Here is a 12,233-nt window from a genome sequence, read left to right on the forward strand (position 1 = left end):
GGGTGCAGAAGAAGTTCAGACACCTTTGCAGATGAGCTGCAACTCAGTTCAGGGTATTTTTAGCCACGGCAGCATCCGACACTCGGCAAAGCAGAAATAGAAGCGGTTTTTCGGGTGTTCTGGTGCTGACAGGCTCTGGCTCTTGGGGAGCTGGGCTGGGGCTGGGGAGGGGCATGCGAGCTGAGCACAAACAACTTCTGCTGTTGAGAAAAACATCTCGAGGCAGGGGAGTTGTGGATGGGAGCGCTCTATGTAAATGCCACCGCGCAGCTTGGCCGGCTCCTCTGCATGTGTAATCACTGCGGGCTGAGGGGGGCGGGTAATTATGTTTTAAAATATCACCCAGATTGTTTTCTGTATTCCCTGAGCCCCCAGGGGGTTCCAGGCTGTAAGGATTTTCCAATGCTCCACTGGGTGGAAAGTGCCATCTGACCCTGCTGACCCTCCAGCGGCAGGAGGGACTCTGGGTCTACCCCTGCAGCCGGCCACCTTCCTGGCTTCTGTGCTTACTTGGGGTGTCTTTCACCTTTGGGAGATCTCCCCTTCTCCCTGGAATTCAGCCACAGTCAGACTTAAGGTCTCAGCATGCTCATTCTGAGCTTGGGTGGTAGCCACTCCAGAGGGGTCTGAAGCCATGCAGGAACAGGTGGAGGCCCCGGGGACCTGGGAGTAGCATTGGGTGATTCCAGACCCTGGAGGTGGACGCTAAGCTGCAGGTGGTCTTGACACCCCACCCACTCCCGCCAGACCCTCGGGACTAGAGCCCATCCTGCAGTCTCCTGCAGCTGTTCCCTGTGGTTTTGGGGTGGATGGTGTCACCCTGTTACCCAGGTGTTGGCCCTCAGAAACTGGGTAGCCCTGACTCCTCCCCCTCAGAAGCTTGATGGGACGATGACTTACAGCTAATTCCTACTGGGGTCCCCCACTACGCACCCTCGTTGAGCCCTCCACAGCTGCCCTGCTGAGGTGTTGTCCTGGGCCCTTAAGGCGGTTGTGATGCGGGGATGCGTGCTGGCTCTGCTGGAGTGACCTGCTCTGATTGTTGGAGCAGCTTCAGGGCGGGTCCAAGTCTGAGCCACCTGCCTTCGCCCCCAGGACTCTCAGGGCCAGCGGGTTCTGGGTGTCTAAGTACCAGATCCTACAAGCCCCTCCTCCACGGGGGCTTCCGGCTCCACTGAGGGTGACAAGGGAACTGCCACCCTCGCTGAGCAAGAACTGTCTCAGTGGCAGGGCCTTTGCCTACCCACGGACCTCCATGGGTCTGGGAGGGATGGGCCTGGGCCTTCACCTGGGCCTTGCTGCCCAGCCAGGCGTGAGGAGCCTGCCCAGAACAGGACCTCTGACCAGGGTCAGGTGGCTCTCTCAGGACCACCTTGTGTGCTGGGGACATTGGGATGAGTGAGGTGGCGTCCTGTGTGAGCAGGTTGCTGTGTGTGTGGCCTGCCAGGTCTCTGAGTCAGGAACACAAGCCTGGTGGCCATGGTGGCCTGTGGGAACACAGGCTAGTTCTACTGGAGCCCTGCTGACCTGCTACTGACCCTGGGGGTCAGGGCAGGGGCCGTGGCAAGGCTCCATGGGACGAGGGGCAGCAGGGACATTCAGGGGTGTGTTGGCAGCACTGGGCAGGATTTTGGGGTGGGTGAGGCTGCATCCTTGGCTTACAGCACTCGGAGTACCCAGCAAACGGTAGGTAGATGCAGGGTCTTGGTCCAGCCCACTGTGAACCCTCGAGGGGACCCTGCACCCCAGTTGTGGTGTCCTGCTGGAGAACCTGGCAGGCCAAGCTGGTCAGGAGGCCTGGGGAGGGCCTGGACACCTGTGCTCAGGGCAGAGCTGATGCTTTTGGCTGGCATCCTGCTTTCTGGGGATGGTGTAGGCACATTCAAGGGACCCTGGGGTACCTGGGAGCAGCATTGGGTGATTCCAGACCCTGAAGGAGGTGGGGCTGGAGAGGTGTTCAGAATACAATAACCTCCTCAGTTTGCCCATGAAGTCCCAAATGTCCTCCTCTGGGCAGTGCAGTGGACGCACACTGCAGAGCTGTAGGCCCTAGGTGGCCCCGGGGCCCTGGCTGCCCGTCCCGGCAGTGGTCCTGTTAGGAACGTTCCCAGGCAGCAGCAGACTGGAGTTGCCTGCGGTGACACCGCATCTGCCTGACCAGCCCCTTACGCTGACATGGTTTGAGAAGCCATGTCCTCCTCATGTTCGCCAAGTCCCCTGGTCCCCTCACCCATGAAACAGGGCTGCTTGTGCCCCGCTGCCTCTTCCAGGGAGCTGGCTGGGGAGATCCTGGGGTCTGCCGCTGCTTGACACCTGGTTGCAGCTCCAGCCTCTCCCTCCGCCAGCGTTCCTCGGGCAGAGCTGGGCACTCCCCCTGGCTCAGAGGCGTAGGCCCCGCTGCTGCCCCATCTCTAGCCATGGTGCCTCTGGAGGAGCTGTCCTGCCTCCTCTCCCGGCTCAGGCTCCTCTCTGGCCTCCTGCTTAGCACAAGCCCTCATTTCCCCTGGCCTGCGGCCCCTGCAGGGGGACACCCCTTGGGAGCTGCCTCCAGCCCTCAGTGTCCTGGTCCTGGTGGGTGTCCCTCCCTGACTCCCTCTGCTCATTCGCTCAGGCAGGGCTGAGCCAGCAGAACCTGCTGCAATCAGCAGGCCTGGAGGACGGCTGGAGTGGGTCTGGCTTGGCACAGGCTGGCACAGAGCAGGTCCAATCCCAGCATCAGGGGACGTGGTGGGCGGGCGCAGGGCAGCCTAGCCTAGCCTGGCCAGCAGACACCCACCTGAGCAGGTGATTTCTGTGCTGCAGTGCAAGAGAAGCCAGAGCCGGTGCCACTGGAGAGCCGCTCCTGCGTCCTCATCCGCCGTGACCTTGTGGCGCTGCCCGCCAGCCTCATCAGCCAGATTGGGTACCGCTGCCACCCCAAGCTCTACTCGGAGGGCGACCCTGGGGAGAAGCTGGAGCTGGTGGCAGGTGAGGATGCTCCACCCTGTCTATTGTATGCAAATGTCCTCTCTCCCTTTATTTTTTTCAGAACTATGAACAATGTACTCATCACCAATCAGTCAAAGGAAAAAAAAAGAACATCTTAAATTTCCTCTAATTTCCTTTTAGAAGAATGTGTCATTAAGAGGAGTTATTCAATTGAATTAATTTAGCATTTTAATTGAATCCCCTGGGCTGGCCGCCTTGCTGATTGGCAGGGCTGCATTCGTGGTGTTAATGTAGGTCACAGATTGAACCAAGTCCCATAGTTACCACTATCCTTCTCATGTGAGTGCCCACTGCCAGCCTGAGAGGGTGGTGACCAGAGGTTCCGGGAGGCAGCTCTCAGTCCAGGCTGGAATTCTGCAGGAACAGGGAACGCAGTGGAGTTGAAAGCCCATGTGGGCTGCAGGCCTCGCCAGACCCTGGACTTTCCAGCGCTGGGATTCCTCTGGCCTCCCAGCCCCTTGTAGGATTTTAGGGCTACTCAGCAAAGGGATAAAGTCATGGCACTGTCAGTACCTCGGGCCCTTCAGCCATTTTCTGGTCATTTCTTTTCTTGGTTTGGCCTTGAAGTCCCAAATGCAGGCTGGATGGGGTCCCGAGGGTGCCCTCCCCCAGCCCCAGCACCAAGCTGTCCCCCTCCCCCAATGTCCTGGTCTGCCTCTGTCTGGCACCCAGTCACTGCCTGTGCTCTGGGTTCTGCCCAGTGGTCCCTTGTCTGGGAACTGCTGCCTGAGGCAGACCTCACCACTGGGCTGCAGGTGGGCAGCTAACAGCTGGGCTGGCCTTGCCTTTCAGCTCACAGGGACTCCTGGGCTTACCAGAGCACTACTTCCTGGCTAGTGTGTGGTGGGCAAGGGCTGCTCTGGTGGCTGGGGCACACCACTCCCTGCCCTGCTGTCTCTAATAGCCACAGCTGCTCCAGGGAGAGTGGGTGTCAGGCTGGATGGATCATGAGCACTGGACAGGATCCCAGGAGGCTTCTGGCCTGGTGTGGTCCCAGGAAGAGGTGCCTTCCGCCCTCCGCCCTCCGCCCTCCGCCCTCCAGGCAGCCTCTGTTTAAGGTGTGGGGTGCTGGGGCCGGAGAGATGCTCAGGATGGAGTAACCTCCAAGTTGGGCCGGCCCAGGTTCTAACAGGAGGGTCTGTGGCGGGATTGGGGGAAGAATTCGGGGCTCCTGGGTATTGGGCATGTGGACTTCAGGGAGTGGAGCCTTCACAGTTGTTGAGACTGCTGTCCCCAGAACAGATCCCTGGGGAGCTGGGGAGGGTTCCCCCAACTGTGCTGGCACCTTTTCCAGGGCCAGAGTTGGTGCTGAGGGCACCAAGCGAGGTTCCCCAGGTGAAAGCAGGTTCCTCCTGGGCCAGAACTGGACGGCCTTGGCTCCTTCCCCTGGGGCACTCAGTCTGGTCCTCAGTGCCCCATTGCAGATCAGATAGTGGAGACCCAAATAAGAGGACACTGACAGAGCCACGGGACCGGCAAGGGCTGGTGTGCCCTTCAGTGATTTCACCCTGCTTTTTCCTGCACACAGTGGGGTGGCCAAGTGATTTGGGTAAGCTGCCCTCACACATGGCAGTGTCCAGTGTGCACTGGTCAGGCAGGTTCAGTTCTCTGGAGGTCCTTTGCTCACCAGGCCTTGGGGAGATCCTGGGGTGTTACAGCATGGGCCTCCCTGGTCACTCTTATGCCCTGGCTGGATTCTCCTTGATGCACCTGGGGGACATTAGCTGGCCCAGGTGAAGTGCTGTCTATCTCCCCATTTGCTGCCTGGGAAGGGACAGGGCAGAAAGCAAACACAGGGACAGAGCCAGCCCCTCAGAGCACATACCCAGGGAGGTGGTCAGGGCTGTGGTGGCTGCGTCCTGCCTTCAGGCCTCAGCCCACCAGGGAGAGCTGGGAGCTAGGGTGTGTCATCAATTGGTGTGGACACCGTGACTTTCTCAAGACCTGCTGGGTCCCAGTTGTACATGGTGGCAGGTGGCCTCCATGGAGCATATCTTAGGGACCAGTGGGTGGGAGCTGAGATGGCTCCTAGCAAAGCAGAAGTGCTGGGGTCCTGGGGTCCTGGGGCCCTGGGGGCCCTGCTCACCTCTTCTGGCTCTTGAAGGTCATGAGCCTTGGGTTTTGGATCATAAGGCCATGGGTCTAACATGTTGATGTCTGCTGACCACAGGCTCCGGGGTCTATATTACACGTGGCCAGCTCATGAACTGCCACCTCTGTGCAGGGGTGAAGCACAAGGTCTTGCTACGGAGACTCCTGGCGACCTTCTTTGACAGGTAAGTGGGAGGCACCAGGGAGAGCTTCAGAAGGTTCTAGAGTCTCCTGTGGCTGTGATCTGTCTGGTTGTCGTGGGTTTCAGCAGTAGAGGTTCTGTGCATTCCTGACTTCTCAACAGAGCCTGTTAGTGCGAGGACAGGGGAGGCTCCAGGAGGGTGACCAGTCGCTTTGGACCAGGGCTTGGTCTAGGGAGGGGCCAGTGTTTCCCAAATGACTTGTGGCCTCCCCAATGAAGTGTAAAGCACTGTACCCATGACCCTATGGGCTAGGAGAGCTCCTGCCCCCGTGCCTAGGCAGCTTGCTCAGGTGACCCCGGGGTCCCTGCAGACGAGGTCAGGGCCAGCGCATCAGCTTCCTGGCCCAGTTGATCAGTCACTCACTGAGTCCTGGGGTCTTTGCTCTCCCTCTCCCTTAGAGGGAGGCTGGGCCTGCACTCCACATGGACCCGACTCCTGTGACAGGCACCCCAGTCCCAGGGGGCCACAGCGAGGGGTGAGGGGGCTCCTCCTCAAGTCCCCTCTGGCCCGCTGTAACCCGTCCCTTCCCCACCCTTCTGCAGGAACACTCTGGCCAACAGCTGCGGCACAGGTATCCGCTCGTCCACCAGTGACCCGAGCCGCAAGCCACTGGACAGCCGGGTCCTGAATGCTGTGAAGTGTGAGTGGACCCTGGGGTTTCTGGGAGGGTCTCTTGGGAGCTTGGAAGCTCCCTTGGGTTCAGATCCCAGCCCCAGAAGGCTGGGTGGGCAGCGGGTCCTCCACCGCACCCGGCTCTCCCTGAGCGCGCTTCGGAGAGAAGGAAAAGAGCAGCACCAGAGCCGGCTCGAGGTGTGAGCGTCCTTGGGAGGTTTCCAAGCATGATGAATTCAGCTGCGGAACTATTTTAATATGTGAAATAGATCTAATTTTCCTTTTTGAACAAAACCCCTTATTTACATGTTGAGGTTATTTTGAGCCTTTGCCATCTGTTCGGCCGGCTTCTGCCTCCCGCTCCTGGGTGGCGGGGCGGAGCCCGGTCCTTCTCTGTGGCAGACACCACCCAGCTCCGTGCCCCAGATGGGGAAGGAGCCACTGCACCAGCGCAGGCAGACTGGCCCAGGGCACAGCCTTCCACAGCCAGTGGCCCAGGAAACATCTCACTTTCTCCAAAAAAAAAATCCTTCTGAGGCTAATTCTGTTTAGCAGAAGGCCCTGTGTAGCAGGAGCCTTGGCAGCCAGTGGTTATAGTCCCCCCCCAAAAAAGCACAGGGTGACAGCCGGGCCCCAGGAATTTGTGGGGTCGGGGTGTGTCTGATGCTCCCAGCAGAGCTTGTCAGAAGGACCTGCCCTGAGCTTGCTGCTGTTTGGGGGACCTGAGCCTGGCCTTGGTGTGAGGCTTCTGGTGGAGCAAGGAGAGTCCTTCCAAACTGGTGGCGACAGCCGCTGTCCAAGGCTCCTGAGGATGGGGACAGGGAAGGCTCTCGGTGCACTGACTTCTCACTCCGCTAGCCCTGTGAGGAGGGCCCTGCAACAGGTCCCAATTTGCAGGTGGGGAGACCTGGAGAGCTTGAAGGAGTCCAATCTAGGTGGGCAGTGGGGGCTGTCCCACCCCACCAGGCAGAGACTGTCCCCAAGGATCCCATGGGCCTCCTGGACCGACCAGGGAGAAAATAGACCACTGCTTCCATGGCTGAGATCAAGAGAGTCTCTGGGGCCACTTGGTCCCCAGCCAGCAGGGACTGAGTCAGGGGATGGTCCCTACAAGTCCCTGCCATGGGATTGGCCGCTGGCCCGTGCAGAGTGTCTTATGCCCCTCCCGCCCCTGCCCCTACAGTGTACTGTCAGAACTTCGCGCCCAGCTTCAAGGAGAGCGAGATGAATGTGATCGCGGCGGACATGTGCACCAACGCTCGCCGTGTCCGCAAGCGCTGGCTGCCCAAGATCAAGTCCATGCTGCCGGAGGGCGTGGAGATGTATCGCACCGTCATGGGCGCCTCGGCTGCCAGCCTGCCCCTGGACCCCGAGTTCCCGCCCGGCGCTGCACAGGTGTTCGAACAGCGCATCTATGCTGAGCGGCGGAGCGACGCAGCCACCATCGTGGCTCTGAGAACTGATGCTGTGAATGTGGATCTGAGCGCCGCCGCCAACCCTGCCTTCGAAGCCAGCGAGGAGGCTGATGGGGCTGGCTCCGTCATCCAGGAGGTGGCCGCCCCTGAGCCGCTGCCCCCCGAGGGCCAGAGCCCCCCACAGCCCTTTGAGCAGGGCAGCACCAGCTCCAGCAGGCCCCAGACGCCAGCAGCCGCAGCCACAAGAAGGCCGGAGGGCACCTATGCAGGGACTTTGTAAGGGCCCGCGTGGCCACTCACAAGGGACCGAGTACTAGAGCTGCTTGCATGCGTTACTAATACAGACAAATGTGATCAAGCCACTTACCTACTGAACTGCTACTGCTGCCTGACAAAAATGTGATTTTTATTCTGCCTGTATTTAAAATGGATGAAGGAAACAAACGCATCGTTATACTGTAAACAGCTAGGCCGCTGGCCACGCTCTGGGAGAAGGGCCCAGGGCTCCTCTGATACTCACCAGGTCAGTCTCCTATTGTAGCTTTCCCCTCCCGCTTCTTGGGGAGGGGGCCAGAGGCCCAGGCCCCCATGCCCAGCCCTGCCCCTGCCTCGCCCACCTTCCTGCTCCTCCTGCCCCAGAAGGGGAAGTTGGGCAGTAGGTGCCTGTGACAGGTGGGTACACGACACTCCGTTTCTTATCATGGGGACCCCACCAGGGCTCTGGGGCAGCACTGGGCCCCCAGGGGCCAAAATCCCTTTTTTCCTTCTTCCTAAGACACCGCCTGTATGGGTGTGTGCATGTGTGTGCGTGCGTGTGTGAGTGTGTGTGTGTGCAGGGACGAGCGGCGGTGGTGCAGAGGTGGCTTTTAGTCACCTGGGGTGGGGGAAGAGCCCTAATTCCCACCACTACCACCACCACCATGTCCTCCCTCTGCCCACCCTTGGCCCTGTGGCTCCTTGGTTCACCTAAAGCCCCAGGGACTGGCCTGCTGACCCCAGGGCACCACTGGCTTCAGCCTGGCTACCTGCCATCCCATGGGGTAGGGCTGCCACCCTGTGCCCACCATGGGACACACGCGGCTGGTCTTGCCCTCGCTACCCTGACTCCCCAGCCACTCTGGGATTTTTACTTGTTTAGTGTTTCTGTTTAGTTCAGATCTGTTTCATATATTGGAAATTTTCAGACCCAAAAGAGCAAAAAATTGGGGAGGGACGGTGTCGCTAGCCCCATCCTACTGCTCACTGGGGATGAGTCCATGCCATGTTCCCCCAGCCCGGGCCAGGGTCCTGTCACCTCCTGTTGGAGATGGGGCCCCAGGTAAGTGCAGCCAGAATGTGTGAGACCAAACTCAGGGGTCCTGGGGGCTCTGCTGAGCAGGCACAGCCACCTGGGCAGGGCCAGGGTAGAATGGCCCCTGCTTTGCCCCTCACTCATGCCCTGGGCGACTCTGGGTGTCCAAGGCCCCTGGGTGGGCAGCAAGCTCGGGCCTGAGCTAGGGCAGGTTGCAGGTGTGGATTCCAGGTGGACTGGAGGGTCAAGAGACCACAGGGGCAGATGGGGGCAGTGGAGAGGGCCATGGAGGCTAGCTGGCCTGCTGGAGGCTAGAGTGCTCGATTTGACCTTGAAGTGCTGTTCTCTGTGTGGTGGGGCTCACAGAGCCATTGGCCCAGGAGTCTCTTCCTCTGCCTTGTCCAGGAACTGCCTGCAGACTCAGGCCACTCCCAGTGTGGCCAGGGACTCCCAAGCCCAGACTTAAAGGGTCTGTTGCTCCCTCCGTCCATCCTGAACTCAGCTGCCCCCTCCTGTATGCACTCGTGGGCAGGCTCTCCCAAGCTGCAGTACTGGGCACTGGGTCCCACATGGGGAGCTGGGGCTCCTCCTACCAGGCCCCTTGTTTCCATGTGGAGAGGCGTTGGGGAGACCTCACAGGGGGCCCCTCATACACTGGCCCAGCATGCCTCTGCCCTCCATGGAGATCCAGTGACTTTGGAAAGGGAGCAGGAGGACCAGGGTTGGGCACCACGGGATCTGGCCTTGGCCCCTCTACCTGCCCCTTGGGGCCTGAGTCCCAGGGAGACCCAAACCCTGCATTCCTGGGGTGCTGGGTGGCTGCAGGACCACTCCTACCAGCACCTAGAACCTTCAGGCATAGAGGTGGGCTCCCTCTGCCTGTCTCCTCCCACTTGGGCTCTTGTGGGTTGGAGTCCCCAGGGTGTCCTCTGAGAACCTGGACCAAGCCTTCTTGGCACTGGGAGGAGGCCAGGGGGCAGTAGAGGGGATGTTGGGTGAGGTTGAGCTTCGCCCTGGTTTCTCTGAGTTTTTCCTTCATCTGCCGCCCCCACCCCCCGATTTGCACTTTAATTTGACCATCCCTGGGGACCTTTGGGAGGTGGACCCACTTGTCCTGGCTGTTGACAGAAGGGCTCTCTCTCTCTCCCTTCCACTCCAAAGTGGGCACGGTCCCCCACCCTGGGCCAGCACAGGGAGGGTGCCACTGGCCACTAGAGGAGGTGGTGGCCGCACAGAATGCCTGACCACTGCTCGGGCTAGCACAATGTCCTGTGACCTCTGTCCCTTAATTGTTTATAATCGCCGTCTTGTTTTGTTCTGGGTAAGGAAGGCAAGAGCTATAGGTAAAACTTAATAATTAAATGTGAATGGGTTCTGAGCTCTCCCTGTGCCCCAGGCGGGCCAGGCCGAGCGTTTTGCACTAATGTGTCCACAGGGGACATGGTCGGGAGCGTTTGCAGACGTGCGTGGCCGATGACTGTACCTGCCGGGGGCGCTCCCTCCGCATCCTGAATGTACCGCGGGGCAGGCGGGCGGGCAGTGGGCCTGGGCTCGGAGGGGCCTTCCAGAGTGCCTTAGCATCTTTTGATCATTTTTCCCAAGGAAAACCAATTAAGAAAACCGGACCCTCCCCCCTCCTTTGTTTACAAGATGACTAATTCCAGAATCGGGGGCTGTCTTGTCCTGCGCGCGTGACCCTGACTCATCCAGACCCTGTAGACCAGAGACGAGCCACTCAGTATTTATGAGATGTCTGCACCTTTATTCCCAAGCTTGACTACTAGCAATACGCATATACTATATAGAGTCTATTATAGAGCTAAGTTATATGGCGCCTTTTCCAGGAGGACAGTCGGGACTGGACCGCATTGGAGCTGCTGAGGCAGGTGGCCAGCCTGGGGGTCCAGCCACCGCTCCGCCCTCCCCTGCCCTTCCAGAGGGGACAACCCTGGAGGCAGCTGGGACAAGTGCAAAAGGTCCAGAGGAAGGGGCCAGAGACAGGACAGATACTGTGAGCTGGGAGGGGCGGTCCGCCTGGCCGGCGCCTTGGTACTTGAATTCTGTCTTGTTTTCTGCACCAGGTCTGCTCACCGAGTTCTCTGTGGTCGCTTCAGTTTGCATCTGATTTGGTGTCTTACTTTTGCCCTGATTGTGGACGCAGCTGTGTGAGAGGCCAGCAGGGAGGGACCCTCCGGGGACCCTGCAATGCATGACTGTTGGGCAGGTAGAGGGGAACCGGCTGTGTGGTCTCATTCTCCCCCCACTGAAAGCCATCCTTCCTGGCTTCCCAGTATCTGTTCAGAGCCAGAGGAGGGCTAAGGAAGGACCTAGGAGGGGCTGGTGGCCAGCTGCTGTACTGGGGCAAGCCTGGTCCTGTTCAACAGCTGGTCTTTTGGCCCAGCCTCCCCGTTGGGTCCTGCTTGGGCCCCCCAGGGGCTCTTCTTATGGAAGTGTCTTTGCCCGAGTGGGAGAAACCTGTTTGCCTCTGTCAGTAGCCAGTCCTACTGGGAAGGGGGCACGTAGAAGCCTCTCAGCTTTAACTACTGTTTGACAATGATGCTGCCTGTTCCTGTGAGCCAGCCAGCTCCGTGCGGCCACCGCGTGAGCGCGCAGGGCTCGCTACAAGATGTTTCTAAAATGGCAAAGGTGTTTTGTTTTTGTTTGTTGGTTTTGTTGTTTTAAAAAAGAAGGAAAATCATGCAGAATCTAAAGCATTCAGATTGGATGACCTGCTTGTGTTCTGATCAGTTGCCTCCGTTGTTAGGGTTTTGCACACGATTGTGATTTTTATGTCAAAAGAAGCCAAAACTTGCAATACTATTTTTAGCAGACAAAAAAAAAAAAAAGAACTAAGTATAAAATGTATAAATATTTTTGACTTGAACGTTTGGATGGCACCGGGTGCAAAGAGAACATTCATCCTTTCGACAGAATGTTTGGAGGAAAGACTTGAAGAGGAGACAGTTGTTTGAAAGGATCTGTCTGGGGGTTAAAGTAGTACTGTAACTCACGACTGTTAACTAAGACACTGAGGTCACTCGTTGTGCTGTCCAGGGCTCCACAGAGCCAGAGTCTTGGCCAGGAGAGCCTGCTGTGTCCTTCCTGCCTTCCTCAGCCCTTCCCTGCTGTTCTCCCTAGCGACCAGACTGTTACTTTGTAGCCATGGCTGACAACATTGTATCAATAACTAAACCGACAGCAATGTGCGCAAGCGACCAGGGAACCCCGAGGGCTTCGAGCGAGCGTGCTCAGAGCCGTGTCACACGAAGTCCACGACAAAACGATGTCATCGTTAACTGTAAAGCGCTTTGTAAAATTCACATTTACAGAATAATAAAGTCAGTTCAAACCCATGTATCTTGGGCTTTGCTTAACTTGTGGGGTTTGAGGGGACTTTGAGAAGTCAGGGAGGGAGCAGGCTGTTGGGACCAGGAAGGTCCTGGTTTCAGGATCCGAGGCTGCTGGAGCCCCTAGAGAGGACAGGAGAGGGCCATCCCCAGGCGAGCAGGGATCCTGCTGGGGTTCAGGGCCGCTTGACCTTACCAATGTCTTATAAGTGAGGGGAGCAGGAGGGGTTGGGTGTCCTGGGGGTTTCTGTGGGGCCCTACTCGGAGCCTACCACGACAGGAGGGA

General features: G+C 58.7%; 1 protein-coding gene across 1 annotated transcript in view; it reads left to right on the top strand.

Moving 5' to 3' along the window:
- Nucleotides 1–11,953, top strand: part of Nacc2 (NACC family member 2) — a 33,632-nt gene extending 21,679 nt beyond the window's left edge. Inside the window, exons 3-6 of the mRNA XM_015505788.2 lie at nucleotides 2,803–2,967; nucleotides 5,159–5,264; nucleotides 5,825–5,922; nucleotides 7,078–11,953. Coding sequence (XP_015361274.1) covers nucleotides 2,803–2,967; nucleotides 5,159–5,264; nucleotides 5,825–5,922; nucleotides 7,078–7,589 — 881 coding nt within the window. The 3' untranslated portion in view covers nucleotides 7,590–11,953. The remainder of the gene's footprint in view (nucleotides 1–2,802; nucleotides 2,968–5,158; nucleotides 5,265–5,824; nucleotides 5,923–7,077) is intronic.
- Nucleotides 11,954–12,233: the final 280 nt, after the last annotated feature.

The sequence above is a fragment of the Marmota marmota genome, unplaced genomic scaffold, assembly GCF_001458135.2.
Source record: "Marmota marmota marmota unplaced genomic scaffold, marMar, whole genome shotgun sequence".
NCBI classification, from domain to species: domain Eukaryota; kingdom Metazoa; phylum Chordata; class Mammalia; order Rodentia; family Sciuridae; genus Marmota; species Marmota marmota.